General features: G+C 28.6%; 3 protein-coding genes across 5 annotated transcripts in view; 1 reads left to right on the top strand and 2 right to left on the bottom strand.

Annotated features, from left to right (window-relative positions):
* The window catches only part of LOC108691464, a 1,705-nt gene extending 1,481 nt beyond the window's left edge, over positions 1-224 (bottom strand). Inside the window, exon 1 of the mRNA XM_018199213.1 lies at positions 150-224. Within this exon, the coding sequence (XP_018054702.1) occupies positions 150-224 (75 nt within the window). The remainder of the gene's footprint in view (positions 1-149) is intronic.
* A 2,778-nt stretch (positions 225-3,002) lies between these two features.
* LOC108691487 (ras-like GTP-binding protein RhoL) lies at positions 3,003-8,770 on the top strand. The gene is made up of 5 exons (XM_018199247.1): positions 3,003-3,197; positions 6,920-7,055; positions 7,280-7,394; positions 7,786-7,903; positions 8,501-8,770. The coding sequence occupies exons 2-5, from the start codon at positions 6,931-6,933 to the stop codon at positions 8,704-8,706; spliced, it is 564 nt and encodes a 187-aa protein (XP_018054736.1). The 5' UTR covers positions 3,003-3,197; positions 6,920-6,930; the 3' UTR covers positions 8,707-8,770.
* A 370-nt stretch (positions 8,771-9,140) lies between these two features.
* Positions 9,141-16,984, bottom strand: part of LOC108691577 (peroxisomal multifunctional enzyme type 2-like) — an 11,703-nt gene continuing 3,859 nt past the window's right edge. Inside the window, exons 2-17 of one of the 3 annotated variants that reach the window (XM_018199389.1) lie at positions 16,280-16,354; positions 15,306-15,443; positions 14,409-14,561; positions 14,030-14,302; positions 13,538-13,654; positions 13,202-13,332; positions 13,074-13,133; positions 12,942-13,002; positions 12,704-12,864; positions 12,507-12,630; positions 12,125-12,300; positions 11,661-11,837; positions 10,307-10,424; positions 9,990-10,187; positions 9,570-9,667; positions 9,141-9,502 (exon numbers count right to left, since the gene is read on the bottom strand). In XM_018199389.1, coding sequence (XP_018054878.1) covers positions 9,383-9,502; positions 9,570-9,667; positions 9,990-10,187; positions 10,307-10,424; positions 11,661-11,837; positions 12,125-12,300; positions 12,507-12,630; positions 12,704-12,864; positions 12,942-13,002; positions 13,074-13,133; positions 13,202-13,332; positions 13,538-13,654; positions 14,030-14,302; positions 14,409-14,561; positions 15,306-15,443; positions 16,280-16,354 — 2,180 coding nt within the window. In that variant the 3' untranslated portion in view covers positions 9,141-9,382. Of the gene's footprint in view, positions 9,503-9,569; positions 9,668-9,989; positions 10,188-10,306; positions 10,680-11,660; positions 11,838-12,124; positions 12,301-12,506; positions 12,631-12,703; positions 12,865-12,941; positions 13,003-13,073; positions 13,134-13,201; positions 13,333-13,537; positions 13,655-14,029; positions 14,303-14,408; positions 14,562-15,305; positions 15,444-16,279; positions 16,510-16,984 lie in introns of those variants that run through there. The other 2 variants (XM_018199387.1, XM_018199388.1) reach the window with 2 other exon arrangements.

Raw genomic sequence — 16,984 nt, forward strand, 5'->3', positions numbered from 1 at the left:
GAAAAGAGGCCTGTTCTTTTTCAAAGAATTCTGAAGTATAATGCAAGCTAAGAGTAAAACAGTAAACTATATATAACTGATTGTATCAGTTCAAAATTGGAATGAAAAAAAAAGAGAGTCTTAAGTTTCTCAATCGTCATTTGTTTCACCTGTTTGATGTAAGAATTAATTTCTGGGTTTTCAATGGTCTCAGGATTCATCTGACTGCTCGTGGGTTTTTCCATGTTCTCTGATAAATAGCGTATTCGATAATATCTATATCTAATCAAGAATATATAATTCAAGAAATTATTTCGAATATACTCGATCTACAGTCAGATAATCGTGAAGTTTATGCGTGTCAATAATTATAACATTAATATCATTTGTGAAAGATTAATAGAAAATTCTAAACTTAAATCTCACTTATTCTTAAAAATCATATTTTTCTCGCGTAATTATGCGCCCGCGTATGCAAATAGTATCCAATTTCAAACTAATGGAATCAGTGTTGCCACTGTAATTTATTAATTTACCTGTAATTTTTTGTGTTCGATTTCAAACCAATCAATGGCGGGACGACTTGTAGATCTGTTAGAAATTTAGAATTGAACTCACTGGAAAGAGGGTAGATTTGAATGAACGCGGGAAACGGGAATGTTCAAGATTATATATTAATATGACATGATTATATATTGATAAGGTTTGCCAAGAAAAAAAGAACGATAAAATTGGACAGGAGAAGCGATTTATTTATTTATTTATTGATAGGTTAGTATATACATTTGTGAGATAATTGTAATAATTGTAATAATAATAAATAATGATAATAATACATTTGTGTTCATATTAAAGGCATGCCAAAATCATTATGCCAAATCGGCTGAACAATCGACATTATTATCAATTAAAGCAGATGCCAGACAAACGTGATGTTAATCAAGGTATCTCTCGGCCGTATTTGCGTCATCCAGGAGCATTATATGCAAGAGCAGGAGAATACGTCGAGTTCGATATGCAAATGCTGCATTTTTACGCACCAAGGATGGAAATGAATACTTGTGATACTTATATGTATGATGATTACGCACCGAAAATATGATTTTAAGAAAATCAGAAGGACGAGACTTCGATTTTGATTGACTTAATCAACATTGTTTTATTAATATTCGTTTCTATCAATGCAGATTAACTTTACTCTTTTAGTTTTTTGTAGTTTTAAAAATTGGGAAAGGATAAAAAATAAATTAAATCGAGATTAAAGTTAACATTGATAGAAATGGACAAATAAGTAATATGAATAAAACTCCAAACAGCTCAGATGTCCCTATGTTTTCTGAATTAGCATCGAAGAATATTCTCAAGATATTTCTTAAATAATGATTAAAGTGAACTGTATAAGACTATTAAATTAATTAATAGAATTATATTTAATGTATAACAAAAAGATTAAGAAAAACAAATTGTGTATTTGGTTTAGAGAATTTGGTTTAAACAATTCCATTGGCTCATTTCTACCAATGTAGATTTAACTTTAATCTCAAGAGTAATTTACTCTTCATCTTTTCTTAGAATTTTTAGACCCGGTTCTATCAATGTAAAATTAACTTTATATAATCTCGATTTAATTTACTCTTTATCTCAATTTTAAGAATTAGAAAAAGATAAAGAACAAATTGAATCGAGATAAGTTAATCTACTCTTTGGTAAAAACGGGCATTAGAAGTAGAAGAAAATGAAAAGTTAATGTAAATCGAGATTGAAGTTTATTTATGTTGTATAGAAATGGATATCTGTATGCTAATCAAGAATTATATAATTGTCGAAGTGAATCAGAATTTATTCGAAGTCGCCTTAAAGATTTGCTTCAAAATGAGAGAAAGGTAAAAACATAAAGATTTTTTTAGAAATTTTCAAACTTTGTCTTCCTTATAATTTATACTAAATTAGCAAAACCTGAGCTTGACGCAGATGCAGACGAGGCAGCTTGATGCAGATGCAGTTTCCAGTAAACACCAAACACTAAAAGTAGACATGACATCAATGTTATAATTTCACATACAATGTAATTGTTATGTATATAGACTAGATGATGTATTATATTTATATTAAGTATGAAAAATTATAATACTATAATGTTATGTTACTTTTAATTGCTGATGTTTCCTGGGTTAATGGTGTTAATATATCGCAATATTTTACTCAAATCTAATATATTTAATATTTCAGATACTATAACTGTTATTTTTACCTGTTTGGCTCACGATTTAATTAAGTCTCTTAAGTTTCATCTTTACTCTTTTGCCCTTTATGTTCACCCTTTATCTTCATAAATGTAGATTAATTTTAATTTCAACATATTATTCATCTTTTCCTACATTGTTAGAAACTGTTTATATGTAAATGAAACTCGTGATTATGAATTAAATTAAAAATAATGAATGATTTAACCGAAAATTAAGTTACACTAATTACTTAAATGTAATGAACGTATACATTAAATTTATGAAATTTAATGTATTTTTAATAAAATGTTATGAAAAGTACGTTAAATTTCATAAATTTTCATGAAAAATACATTAAATTTTATGTAAATTATATGTACTCAAATATACTTTTTAATTATAAATACATTAAATTTATAATGTAATATCATGAAATTAAGTTCAAATTGTACAACTTAAAATTTAATGAAATTTAAGAACATATATATTTCTAACAGTGTAATTCTAAAAATTAGAAAAAGATTAGACGAGTAAGTTGAATGAACCGAAATTAAAGTCTAGATAAAAACGACATTGTAACAGTATAATTTACAAGCTTTATTTTAAGCGCCGTAAATATAACAATAGAATAAGTCTTATTCTGTTTTTATCTCTTATATAATTGCAGTTTCATTAAAGAAGGTGAGTCTCAATTTAATCTCGATACATAAACGCGCATTGATGCTTCAGGTTGCGTTCCGCTTCCGTAGTACTCCACGTCAGCTGATTCTTCATGCGGCGGCTGTCACAGGCGGCAAATGTGCGCATTTCTGTAGTCCTCGAGCAACCGTTGCGACGTGCGTATGCGCGACACGCATCATCGTCTTTCCTCTGCGACTCGGTATTCCGTATCGCGACGTCGCTGTCTCTATAAGACTCTCAGCTACGAATATGTGAAATGTTTTTGATGCCGCCGTTTAACGCGTGCTCTTTTCTTGCATGACGTATCTCACGGTGAGTAATTTATATATCAGCCATTTGTCATGGGTCGAGATATAAAATTTATTTCAAAATGATGTCATATCATAAATGCGGAAATAAATCGGGAGTGCTTAAGAAGTATCTCCAATTGTTTTGTAAATTTCAAACGTTCAAAATTTTTCTTTTAAAAATCGAAAAATGAAAAGAAATAAGATATGTTTGCAGGATAATAGAAAAAAATCATTGTATATTCTGTTTTTCGAAATTAATCTTTCGCTTTCCGTTTAATCACAGCTCATTTTTTAAATTAAAAGAATTATGTAATATTCAATGATTTTTAGACAGTATAATGTTAATCATTTTTTATCAGTTTGAAATATTGTAACCGCAGTTTTGCTTTTGTATTGTGATTAATGTTATTAAATTAATGTTATTAAATATTACTAAATGAAATCAGTATGTGAATGACTTAAAGGAGGAAGTTATTTCCGAATTTGACTAAATGTAACTAAATAATACAAAAATCTTTAAATGCGTCAAGTCAGGAAAAGGTACAATTAGACTAGGCCGTTCCCTTCTTGTGTAATCTATTCTTTAATTATCTTATCTCTTTATCGCACCTTTGATGATTCTTACTATAAGTTTAAACGTTTACGTGCAAATTATGTCGACTTCGCGCAAATACAAGCAATATAAAACGCGATAAAAAAAACATTATAAAAATTTATTTTGTATTTTATATCACGATAGATAATATTGATCGAGATAATCTTTTTTTTCTTATTAATCCATTTTTTATTTTCTCTCCTGCTCGTTCAAATTTGATCGCAGAACTCGCATGATGTTACATGACAATTGTTCGGCAACTCTGCGATAATCCATTAATTTCTCGAGAAAATTTCCCGTTTTAATGCAGAAGTTAATCGATCATTTTTAATCCAGTTACATTATGTATTTTGCAGAACGTTTCACATGTCTTTCGAGTTCTCCGTGAAGAGGAAAAAGCGTGATAGAAATAAATTTTCCAGAATTCTGCATGAAATAGGACAACGAACTGATAAATAACCGCGTAAAGTTGACTGTTGCTCCGTATCCTGTCGTAAAGGATGTGACAATCACATTGATTACGCGTTGTCTGTAGCTACTTCTCTTTAATTTTCTTCTTCTAGCAAAAAAAATGAAGCATTACACATACAAAAAAATACATACTCTACGCAAATAATAATTACTTGATCGAATTTTCCAAAAGTTTATATCCGCAGATCTATCATAGGTTTATTAAAAGCAAATTTATTCAATATAATATCTTCTGAATTATTCAAAAATATCTTCTGAATTATTCAAAAGAAAATCAAATCTTATATTAAATACGTACTTTAATGAAATTTTATAAAATTTGTAATAAATATATTTTATGATTATTATTAAAAAGTATTTCTTGTCAAAAATAATTATTACTTAAAAGGAAGAAAGTAAATTGCATAATCACTTCTCTTAACAATAGAATATTTTTCTGAGTAAGAATAATTAATAAATTTTCCTAAATTTATTCATACAAAAGAAATTATACATGACTTATTGAAAGATATCTATCACAAAAACACATTTTACAAATTTTATAAAATTGTTTATCCTTGGCTATTAATTAAAAATGTATATCATTTGCCCTTATTTTCATAAACAGGTCTATATTTTGCGCCGTAAAATGGATGCGTAAATGGTTGATATAATTATGCGTATCTATCTCTTTTTATCAGGGTTCATCTCTTCATCGACACCTTTCCCTTCATATAAATTTGTGCCGGTCTAAAGCTTCTCATAACTCATGCACACGCATCGGCGTGAATTCATATGTGAACCGCTTCATTACGTTCATTATGAAGTCAATCGATTGCGCTCGTTATTTAGGTTCGACACATATGGCGTTGTAAGGACACCAAAGAAAGATAAACAACAGCAAGATGTGTGAATAATGCGACTCTTCTCGCTTGTTAACTCTCAGTTTTTTTAACGTGTGTAAATATGATATACATAGGATAATCAATGATTTATATATCAACTTTTAAAGACATTTAGAAAAATTATATTAAAAAAAAGATAATATATTATTAATTCCACAATCAACATTAATTATTAATTTTACTTTCCTTTTTTGGCAGATAAAATTTTAGAGCATGTTTGCGGAGAATAAAAGGGAGTAAACAGAGGGGAATTTTCTCTTCCCTTTCAGTCGACACGCAAACTGAAATTGTCCTGAGAGTATATTGACCTCAGTGTCATCAGGGCGGGTCTTAACACAAATTAGGAAATATGACTCTAACTTGCACGCATGTTTTAATTAAGCAATTGCCATATCCCATAACGTAATGAGTCATTCGGCGGATACCTTCACTTTCGTCAATATTTATTCATAATCTAGAGAATCTTAACTTACAGTTTTATAAAAGTAATTTTCAATTTAGTAGTTTAGATTGTTTTTTATAGAAACTAATAAATTATTGACAATTTTATTAAAAGTTAATTTACCTGAGATGCAACAGAACAGACAAAAATTTTGCCTTGTTTTCATTGAATCTAGCCTTATTTTCTTGATCACTGTTAACAAAATAATGCAAAATGATAATACAAAAAAAATTTATGCTTGTACAATAATTGAATAAAATCAGGATCATCAGATGATATAATATGAAAATTACTTTCAGTATTAATAATAAGAAGGGATTAAGTTAATTACATTTGACACAAGATATATCTATATCAGAACGCATTGTATTTGTAATCAATCTTACTGTATAGCTGTACAAGCAATAATTTTCGGATGAAATTATCCGAATATGAATGGACCGCGATAATGATTATCGCGACATATTATCAATCCTTGCCGTTGCTATTCAGGCAGATCATACAGTCAGAGAGTCGACCGGACGACGCGTTGATAATGACCATACTCGATAAGAAATACCAGTAAGTTCCGCTAACCCGAACACCCCTCGCGAATGAATGTACACATCTTATTGAAAGGAACGTTTGCGGGTTCTGGCTTATCAATTCGCTTGAATAAAAAGATAAATCTCAAGGCGTGATATCTAGATGAGAGGCGAGAAAAACCTGATTCGTTTTGAAAAAATCAAACAACACTGAGATTTCAAATTTGTTCCAATTTGCTTGATTATACGAAAGGATCATTTCAAGTACACTGATGAGCGATACAATCTTCACGTTGTTTTATAGATGTTTCCGAGTTAATATGTTGTAAAAACTTATGCTTAATAATTTTAATTCAATTTGTGTCTGATGAGACTTGCATGTAATAGTTAATTAACCACATACAAAATATTGAAAATTTAGCTATTTATCTCACATATAATTTGTGAGACGATATAATTATTAGTTTAACAATGATAAGAATAAAATAGTCGTTTCTTATTTCATTGGTATGCGCGATACAACATATAACTTGAGGAATAGCCTTGATGCCATACAGTGGCCGGAAGTGTCTGTTGTTGTCTTTTCAGTTTAAGGAGTGACGGAATCACTGCACCATCGAGTAGTCTGTCAAACAGATGACAAAAAATGGGATTGTACTGAAAATAAACTTATTTAAAAAATTTATTCTTTTTTAAAAAATATGAAAGGAATGCGAATAAAGTTGATACGTTTAAATTATGTAATTACGTTTTTATAGGATCAATAATGTTTATGTAACGCTGACGCGATTATTAAAGTTATGTAATTAGTACGCTTTTATTTTATAGGGAAAACAAAGATGACGTCTCGAAACAAACCAATTAAAATTAAAATTACGACCGTTGGCGATGGTATGGTTGGAAAAACATGTATGCTCATCACGTATACAAAGAAGGAATTCCCAACGGAATATGTACCTACCGTGTAAATATCATAATGCATAACTTAAAGCATTAAGTTAATGCAGCAGCTCTTTGCTAGTAGAGTATTCTAGATCTATTTGTTTATATGCTTTTGTCTCATTTCTTCTTCTGCGTATTTGTCTCATTTCTTCTCCTGCGTTATATTAAAAATGTGTTAAAGTTTTTAAAATATTTAATTTGTTCAATGGAACTGTAATCTCTTATTTATTCGATTGTTATTTACAGTTTCGATAACTACGTTGACAGTATATGCATAGGTGGACAACAATTCGAAATGACATTATGGGACTCGGCTGGTCAAGAAGATTATGAGAGGCTTAGACCATTGTCATATCCAAACGTATGTGATAACTTTCCTAATGAAAATTTTCTCATTTTTTTTTTTATTAATTGGGATTTGTTTCAAAAATACTGAAGAAGTTTACATCTTTTCTTAGAATTTATCATATATATTAATTCTAAAATATTCTAAGATTTTTCATTCTGTTAATTCTGAAAAAAAAACTTTTTTAGATTTCATCAAAAATTATAGAATGAGAGATTTTCAAAAAAGTTATAAAATTAATAATAAATTAATTCTTAAAAATTCTGAAATTTACATAAATATTCTGAGAAATTTTCATCATCTATTTTCAATAATCAAATCGACTTATTCATCTTTATTATTCTAAAAAAAAATGTATCTTTAGATATTCGTGCATATATAATCTTGCATTTATTCTTCTTTGCAGACTGATTGTTTCCTAGTCTGTTTTTCTGTAAGTGCTCGTAGTTCTTTCGAAAATGTAGCAAGTAAATGGCATCCGGAACTCAAAGCGCATTGTCCCAATGTGCCAATTGTACTTGTGGGTAAGTGCATTTTATATATTAAACAGAAATAAAAGATTTGTGAAACAATTATGAAGAAACAGGAATACAAATGCCTGCGCAGTAATTTTCTTTTTGATCGTTTAGAATCGGTTTTTTATTATCTGATTAATTTGATAATGTAAAAATTGTTTTTCTAGCTATAATTAATCACTAATGATTTTGTAGAGGTAACTTTAAATTTATTCACTACAAAATCATCAGTTTAGTGATTAACCATAGACTGTGCAGAGAAAACAGCTTTGCACTTATGAAATTCTTTAATATGAATAGTTTATACACTTATATCCAGTGAGATACTAAGGGTAAGATTAATTACTTTAGCGAATTTTACCACAATTGCAAAGCTGCTTTCTCTGTTAAATGCAGTCATTGACAGAGAAATGTAATTCTTATTATCAAAATAAGTCTAACTACATTAATTAAAATGATAAGTCGTGCCTTAATCTTTTTAAATACTTTTTATATTCTCTTGTAATTTTTTTTTAATATAAATATATATTAATATAAATTTTTTTTTTAGTATAAATTTGTTTACGTTATAAACTTGTTTTCCACACGAATATTATTTTACATTAGGTACCAAGGCAGATCTTAGAAATCATCAAGAAGCTATGGATATTATTAGTCCCCGAGATTGCAACAAAATGAGAAGAAAGATAAAGGCAATCAAGTACGTCGAATGTTCCGCAATAAAACAGGAGGGTCTTGAAGAGGTTTTTGTGGAAGCTATTAAAGCCGTACTGAAAAAACCGCGATCGAGGAAGCTCTGTTGCGTTCTTTGAAACTAATGCATTTTAACACAATTAAAATGCATCAGTTTAAAAAATATCTGACGATTATAATTATTAAGACCTATGTTAAACCAAAGATTTTCTTCTCTTCTTTTGTTCACATGCTTTTTTTCTTGTACATTTTATTCTTAACGATATTCCTAAGATATATTTTACTCTCTTTGTGTGTAGACAAAATTCTCTTGCGTCATGTAAATATATATGTGTGTGTGTGTATGTGTGTGTGTGTGTGTGTGTGTGTGTGTGTGTGTGTGTGCGCGCGCGCGCGCGCGCGCGCGTGCGTGTGGTGCAAAATCTTTATATATATATCTAATATAAATCTTTTTATCTATGTATTTAAAAAATGAATCTTACATTTTCTTTTTATTCTAGTGAGTAGAATATATTTTACATACTTACATTTTTGCAAATTATAAGCAAAATCCTTCAGTTAATAACTTTATTATAAATGTATTACAATACAGGTTTATCAAATCATAAAATTAAAATTAACCCCAGACTATATAACAAATTCTGCATAAAAGTTTCTGTTGGAACAAATAATAACAAGATATATAAGAAGCCTATAAATTCTTTCAATTGAATTTTATGTAAAAAAATTCATAATTTATTTCGTTTCTTAATCACATAAATTACGTTATAGAACTATGATAACAAAATTAAAAAATCACAACTTTGCTTTGTTAGTTTCCATAAGACTTTTTAACTTTTGCGCAAGCATAATATTTCCAGTTATTTTTAATTTCCCACGCATAAATGCCAATTGTGGATTTAATTTTCCTAATGCCTGCAACAATGATATTGTTTAGAAAAAAAAAAAATATTTATTTTTTACACTAATTTGACCAACTTACGATTTCAACCATATCTTTATCTTCTAAAGTAAGTGTCGCGTCTGCTTTCCCAGATTTAGGTTTTCCCTTATGTACCTCACCATTCTTCAAATCGAGAGCTATCAATTAAAAGCAAATATTATTTACGTAGGGTACACACAAATAACATTTTTTGTTTTTTATTGAACTTTCGAAGAACTGTGAAATATGATCATAACAAATGGTTGATTGTTTATCTTTTTATCTACTGATGAAAGATCTCTATGAGACAATTTGTGCACTTCAGAAAGTTTAAAATACATTGCATTCATGCCGAATAAAAAAATTTTTTTAATTGATATTAAAAATTTTCGTTTTAGCCGTTTTTATTTAATAGAGCACATGTAGCCTAAATATCGCAATTTCTTAGACATATTATCAACATTTTCCAGAGTTACTTACTCCATTCAGATATATGTTTCCCATCAACGGTAATATTATAAAGGAAGACCGCATTAACTTTTTTAGCCTCATCCTGATTCTGTTTCACTTGTTCACTGATAGTTACAAATATAGCATCACTATCCAGATTTGTTTTTGCAGAACACAGATTTGCTCGTGGTAATCCCATTTTTATCTCCAACAGATCAACGTAAGCACCTACAAAATAAAATTAACCGTTCTTATTTCGCTACTTTTAAAAAGAAATTTATCGAAATAATAAATAAAATAATATATGTAAAATTCTGTACTAGACTGGAGTATCAGTTATTACTAACCTGTAATAACTGATACTCCGGTCTCGTGGATAAATGTTTGAAAATGTATCCTGTTACCGTTACGCCACATATCAGTACGTAGAGTCTGACCTGGTATAACTGGTTTTGCAAATCTTACCTAGAATATTATAATAAACAAAGATGTTAAATCGCATTAAATCCGTAAGGAATGTCACTAAATGCCTCCTTGCCGCAAATAAGGGGTGCGGTCCACTTAGCTATAAATGCTTCGAAGCTTTTGACCAATCGGAAGAAAGAATTTTATTAACTGACCAATCAAAAAAATGCTTTGAAGCATTAAATGGATCGTAGTTAAGCTTACGTAAATAGATACTACAAAATAATCTCTGATTACAGAATCTATAGGTCATTGAAATAATTTAATCAAAACGGATAATACAAATATTGTTAAGATAAACAATATATGTATATAAAATAAACAGTATGTGGTCAAGATAAAAAAAATATTGCAGATTGCATGAATTTAGTTTCATTACATTATTAATGAATTCAAAACTATCAAATTAATTAATTGTAAACTTTATTTTTACAATAAACTACTATAACAACAAAATTCAAAATAGCACGATTTTCTTCTAAGTATCATAATGTTTATCTTATTTATTGTTTTTCTTGACATATTATATTATTACATTTTTTAAACATATATATTTACCTTTTATGATGAAAAATACTTAATAAATATCCGAATTTAACACTGACTTATGTTGATGACACAAATGTTTCTCGGTTAACAAATGTTTACCATTGAACACTGCTATCACGTTTTATGCTCATTGTGGTTTGTAACTGCTATTTATAGTTACATTGTTTTAGCAGACCATGAGTGTGCATATTACATATATTAATATGATAATTAATGCACAAAAGTTCACGAGGTTTTTAAACAAGGGTTATCAAATATTTTCTTGTAATATAATATAATTTTGTTTTCACACACATTTTTAAAACGAGAAAGTGAATTTCGAGATAGAGATCTAGTTTGTGACAATACTTATTCTTACTAAAAAGATATAAATTTTTTATACATATATATAATATACATATATATAAAGATGATTTAAGTACTGTTAATCTCAGTATTGTTTAGAATAGCAAAAATATATCTTTTTCATATTATAGACTCTACAATGTAAACTATAATTTCTCTTATTTTCAAGATTTCCGACGTAAAAGTATGAACGTTCTGATGAGCGTTCATACTGTCATATTATAACAGATAAATCTTTTTCATATTATTGAGTTATGAATTTAATTTGCACTTCAAATTATTTTGAGTAAAAAATTCATCTTGAAACTTTATGAATATTATATTCTTATTTGATAATTATACCTTAATGGATTTGAATAAATGTGCATCTCCAGCAGCATAAGTTTGAAGAACATGACGGATAGAGAATCCCAGAGAGCACAATCCATGCAATATCGGTTTTTTGAATCCTCCCATCATGGCAACAGCAGTATCAATATGTAAAGGATTAAAATCTCCGCTCAATCTGTACAAAGCAGCCTGTAAAAATAATACCAAAATGTCATTGTATAATTTAATGTATTCAAAATACAAAATTTAAAACAAGACATTCGAATATTTTCATTACATTTATGAATATACTAAGAAACTGAAAATAAATCTATTCGATTTTAAAAGTAAATATGATAATAAGATTAATTTTAATTTTCAAAATAGCGTTCTAGTTTTGAAATTTATCAATATTATTTATTTCTTTAAGTGTATTTAAAACGTAAATTCTAAATTTTTGAGAAATAAGTCTAATAAGTATATTCTTTTTTTTTTACCTGATCATCATTAGTCTTTTGTGTAACTGTTACATCCGGTTTTCGAGTGGGAGGATCTATGGTTGGAATGACAAACGTCGATGTTTGTTTTCCTTTAAAACCACCTGAGCCGACGATAAATGCAGACATCTGCCCACTCGATAGTTTTTCGCCGGTTGTTACATCGTAAGTATCATCTAGAGAAATATGAAAAGTTACATATGTATTTACGTAGACATTATTGCACACATCTTTCACGGTTATTACATCCAAATTACAAATATCTTACATTAATGAGATTAATCATTAACATTGTATTCGTATCACAAATGCTCGTTAAATACATTAATTATGCATATTGTGACGATCCAATCGTTTCATATAAATTATAAAATTTACATACGTTGGATTAAGACAACGGTGCCTTTTCCCTTATCCAAGATGTCTTGAATTTTAAAGCGCGTCTCCACTGTAGCTTCCGTAGGTAATCGTTTATGAATTTCTAGATATTGCTCGCCATGAAGTACCTACAAATATCATGCAAAATAAATTTAAAAATATCAAATAAAATAACGCAATTAAAAAAAATCTTAGTCATACTTGTGTTGGATTAAATGTAAATGGAACAGCATCTTGCACGATAGAAGAATTCATGCAGCCCATAGGTCCATACAAAACAAAGAAAGTGGGTAAAACCGAAAACTCGTCAGCATTCTCATACAAATAACGAATGTCATTTGGTTCTTGAACCGTAGCACCAACTGAACAAAAAACCCGATAAATTTACATTAAATTGCGTAAATTCATGAATCTATTATATTCAGTCTGCTTAACGTACCTCCAAGTGCATACAGTATAATGTCCCGGAAGTTATAATCATTCTTTAAGATATGATCTACCTGTGAACAATGGAAATGATAAAAAATAAACTCTATAATCCACAAAGAAGATTTACGGATACATAACTTACATCATTTAAAGAAGCACTTTTCATTCTCTCGAGAACTCCGAATAGTTCTGTCGTTACTTCCTAAACAGAGATTGTAGGATAAGAAATGTCAAGTTCATTATACTCTTGGTTCAATATACTCTTTTTACCTGGATCGAATTGAATCGTTTTGCCGATGTCATGTCTGTTATTTTCAACCAATTTTCTCGTACGGTTTCTGGTGTAACGTCAACCGATAAATTTTGTCGTAAGACACAACCCGCAGAGCGAATTATATGACCTATAAATTCAAACGTGGCATCTTTTATATTCATTTTTGCAATATTTCTATACTAATTTCAATGAAAGAAATGAAAACATTTATAAGAATATAAGATAGCTGCATATTTTAAACAATATGAAATTTCGAAAACAATTATTCGTTAAAAATTGTATTTTCTTTACAAATATTAACAGCTATGAGGCTAAATATTTTTGATATTCACATTTGCCAGCCCAGCCCAATGCCGTTTCAATCATCGAACCATTTTCTGTACAATCTTCGTGGCACAGCCAAAAGACAACGGGTGCTATCAATTCAGGCTTCAACTGCTCAAAGAAATCTGCGAAATATCAATTAATATTTTAATTTGTTCTTTTAGCAAAATGCATTTGCGTATGTATATATATCAGAGGATTGAATTTATATCTTGAAATGAGGTGATAATAAATTCATTCACTTTTGTAATTTTCACCTTATTTTAAGATACATAATCGGTTCTAAATTCTTGTGACTTCTTTTATTAAATACGAAATGTAGCAAAATATTTTTTAACGAGTAATTTTATTTATCAATCTCTTATCAAGATTAAGAATTAGGTAATATAAATAATAAGATTAAAATATATGAAATAACATTTCATATATTTTAATTAATAAAACTTAAGAATTAAAATCTCATAAGAATTATTATAAAATAGATGTTATTGACAATTCACCTGGTGGAATAATATCTTCTGTTAAACGCGAGCCAGCTGTGGGTACTATTACGTTGGTATAAATATTCTTCGTTGAGCCTTCAACGGCTAGTGTATTAGTTAATCCTACAAGACCAAGTTTTGCCGAACTGTAATTGGATTGACCAAAGTTTCCATACAAGCCGCTATTGCTCGATGTAAAAATTATACGACCATATTTCTGCTTAATAAAGTAGGGCCATGCTGCTTGTGTCGTTTTCATTGCACCTTTCAGATGTATGTTGTGTATGATGTCTGAAAGAAATGTCAAGAAAAATCATGTGAATACATATAGATTCATACAAGGCATTCTGAAAATCATAGTACCAAACAAGGAAATATTGTAATTTATTTCATATACCCCACTTATCTTCCGTCATTTTTGCAAACGATGTATCTCGCAAAATACCAGCATTATTAACAACTACATCGATGCGGCCAAATGAATCAATTGCAGTTTTAATGATTTTTTCACCATCTAACACAGAATCGTAATTCGCGACAGCTTTGCCTCCTAAAAGATTATTATCATATGCTTATCATTTAATTACCCTTAACGTGTAATGCAGAATTAAATGTAAGAGGTAAATCTTAAATACTTGCGCAAAACATTAGAAAAACTTTAGATGAGAAAAACATATATTTGTTTAAAAAAAACAAAGAACTCAAATTTATATATAATACATATTTTATATAATTCAGAAGAGAGAAATATGTGTATTTTCAAAAAATTTTTTTTATATAAACACCAATAACATATATAATGTTTGACTATATAATTACCACAGAGTCAATCAAACTTTTTTTTAGAAATGCAGAAAAATAAAATTTTTTATAGTGACCTGTTAACTTTCAAACCCCATAACTTGTAAAGTATTTAATGAAAAAAAAAAATATTATCGTATTTTGAAAAGGCCTTGACGTCAGCTATATGAGCATGAAATAAAAAATAGGACTTCTTTAAAAAAATTTTAGGTAATCTTAATTCGATTTTAAGAACATCTCCTCTAGATCAATTAATATCAGCATTTTCTTTCTATTTTCTAATAAAAACTAAGCAATTTTTGTGTAAAATATTTTTCTATATCTTTTGTATTTTTCAAGATATTTCAGCGTATCACTTAAAGTGACCCTGAATATATACATAAAAAATTTTGACCTTTGACATATCTGTTCTAAAGAAAAAGTTACATGACTCCAGATCAGAAATTTTGATAAGCTAAAAAAATGATAAAGAACATCACATTAAAATATTAACCATTTTGTCGAATTTCCTCGACCACAGCATCCGCACTCTTGGTGCTGCTTCCATCTCCATGTTTGTTGCTTCCTAAATCATTTACAACTATGCTGGCACCTCTGGATGCGAACAACAATGCATAGGTACGTCCCAATCCTGAAAATTTATTTATACATTACATATATAAGAATATTAGCTTCAATATGATAACAGCTGATATATATTATTCAAGATGTGAATTACTTTCAATTATAGTCAAAATGTAACAAATAAAAAATATTTATATATACTTTTTACTGATTTTTTATAAAAAATAACTTTCTTGTATAAATAGAACTTTATTCTTATTATGTTATAAAATTTCTATTGAATCCTTCTGATTTGAAATTGATAAACAGTATTAACTAAACTAACAAAATAATTAAAAATTATATTTGATAAAAACGGTCTTCCTCACTGATTTAGTTCAAACTTTGTAATTATGCATTTTGATTATTATGTAAAATATGGAAAGGAAAAAATCGTCTCTAAAGCAAACAAAGTTATGAAGTGTTAAAACATGATGTGTATACATGATTAAGAAATCTGTCACATCCACAAGTCGTAACAACAAGGTAGGGAAGGATAGCGAGAGAAATCCCTTTCCCTGCCTATCATATTAAAAACTTCTAATTAAAAAGGACATGGAAAAATTAGATATTAAAGTGCATTGTGTGTAAAAAAATATGTAATTGTTTATTACTGACAGCAACGTTTTATCTGAGAGTGATGACTTTTAATTTCATATTCTACGTATAAATTTTCTACGTATAAATACACAATATTATAAAGTTGAGTCAAACGAGAAAAACTTTCAATATCATAAAATGTAATCAGATGATTTGTTTTGTATATAACGCTAATTGAAAAGGAGTGATAAAAGTGTGATAAAAAAATGTGAAAACAAAATTTTTTTTAATAAAATAAACTAAAAGAAAAAAAGAAATATTTACCTGCACCTGCTCCCGTTACCACAATCACTCGGCCATCAAATCGTAATTCCTGCATTTTTCTACGAAAAATATTCACTGTAAAAAATGTTCGAAACTATTTGTAAACCGCACATGTAACGCTCAAATCAACTTTCACGTCTCTTCTGACCGTCTCTATAAAAGAGAAAACCAATTCTATAATGATGAGGCAGAATTAAATCGCTCGCGTTTAAAGTCCACTTTGTGTGATAATGACGTATATCTACACATACATCCATATTCATATGGTAGAATAGAAAGGAGAAGCGTTCTGAAAAATGTGTGCGCAGGTAAAATAGTGGGAGATAATGCCTGTTTTCACCAATGTAGTTTAACCACAGTATATAACTAGTAAAGATACTTCGTGTCGACATCTTTGATCTCCACGTTGCAGTCACGTGAGACATCCGCCATGTTAACGTTTCAAAAATCCAAAAAAGGATATAATGTCTCTTAAATAATGTAATCCCTCACTAAAAAATTTTACAAAAATACTAACTAATGAACAAAATTAATTCGAAAATAGTAAGAACTAGTAAATAAATCAAATTTATTAAGTAATTATTATTAAATAATAGTAATTATTATTAAATAATAATTATGAAATAAATATTTTTATTTAGTTATTTTTCGTAAAAAAAATATCAAAAATATAATATAAATTTTATTTACTTTACTTATAAATAT

The sequence above is a fragment of the Atta colombica genome, unplaced genomic scaffold (assembly GCF_001594045.1).
Source record: "Atta colombica isolate Treedump-2 unplaced genomic scaffold, Acol1.0 scaffold47, whole genome shotgun sequence".
Classification (NCBI taxonomy): Eukaryota; Metazoa; Arthropoda; class Insecta; order Hymenoptera; family Formicidae; genus Atta; species Atta colombica.

Bases quoted from the DNA above. Each gene is read 5' to 3' on its own strand.
- LOC108691487 (XM_018199247.1), top strand. From the start codon at position 6,931: ATGACGTCTCGAAACAAACCAATTAAAATTAAAATTACGACCGTTGGC. The intron at 7,056-7,279 runs GTAAATATCATA...TGTTATTTACAG, and splicing joins ACGGAATATGTACCTACCGT to TTTCGATAACTACGTTGACA. The intron at 7,904-8,500 runs GTAAGTGCATTT...ATTTTACATTAG, and splicing joins TGTGCCAATTGTACTTGTGG to GTACCAAGGCAGATCTTAGA.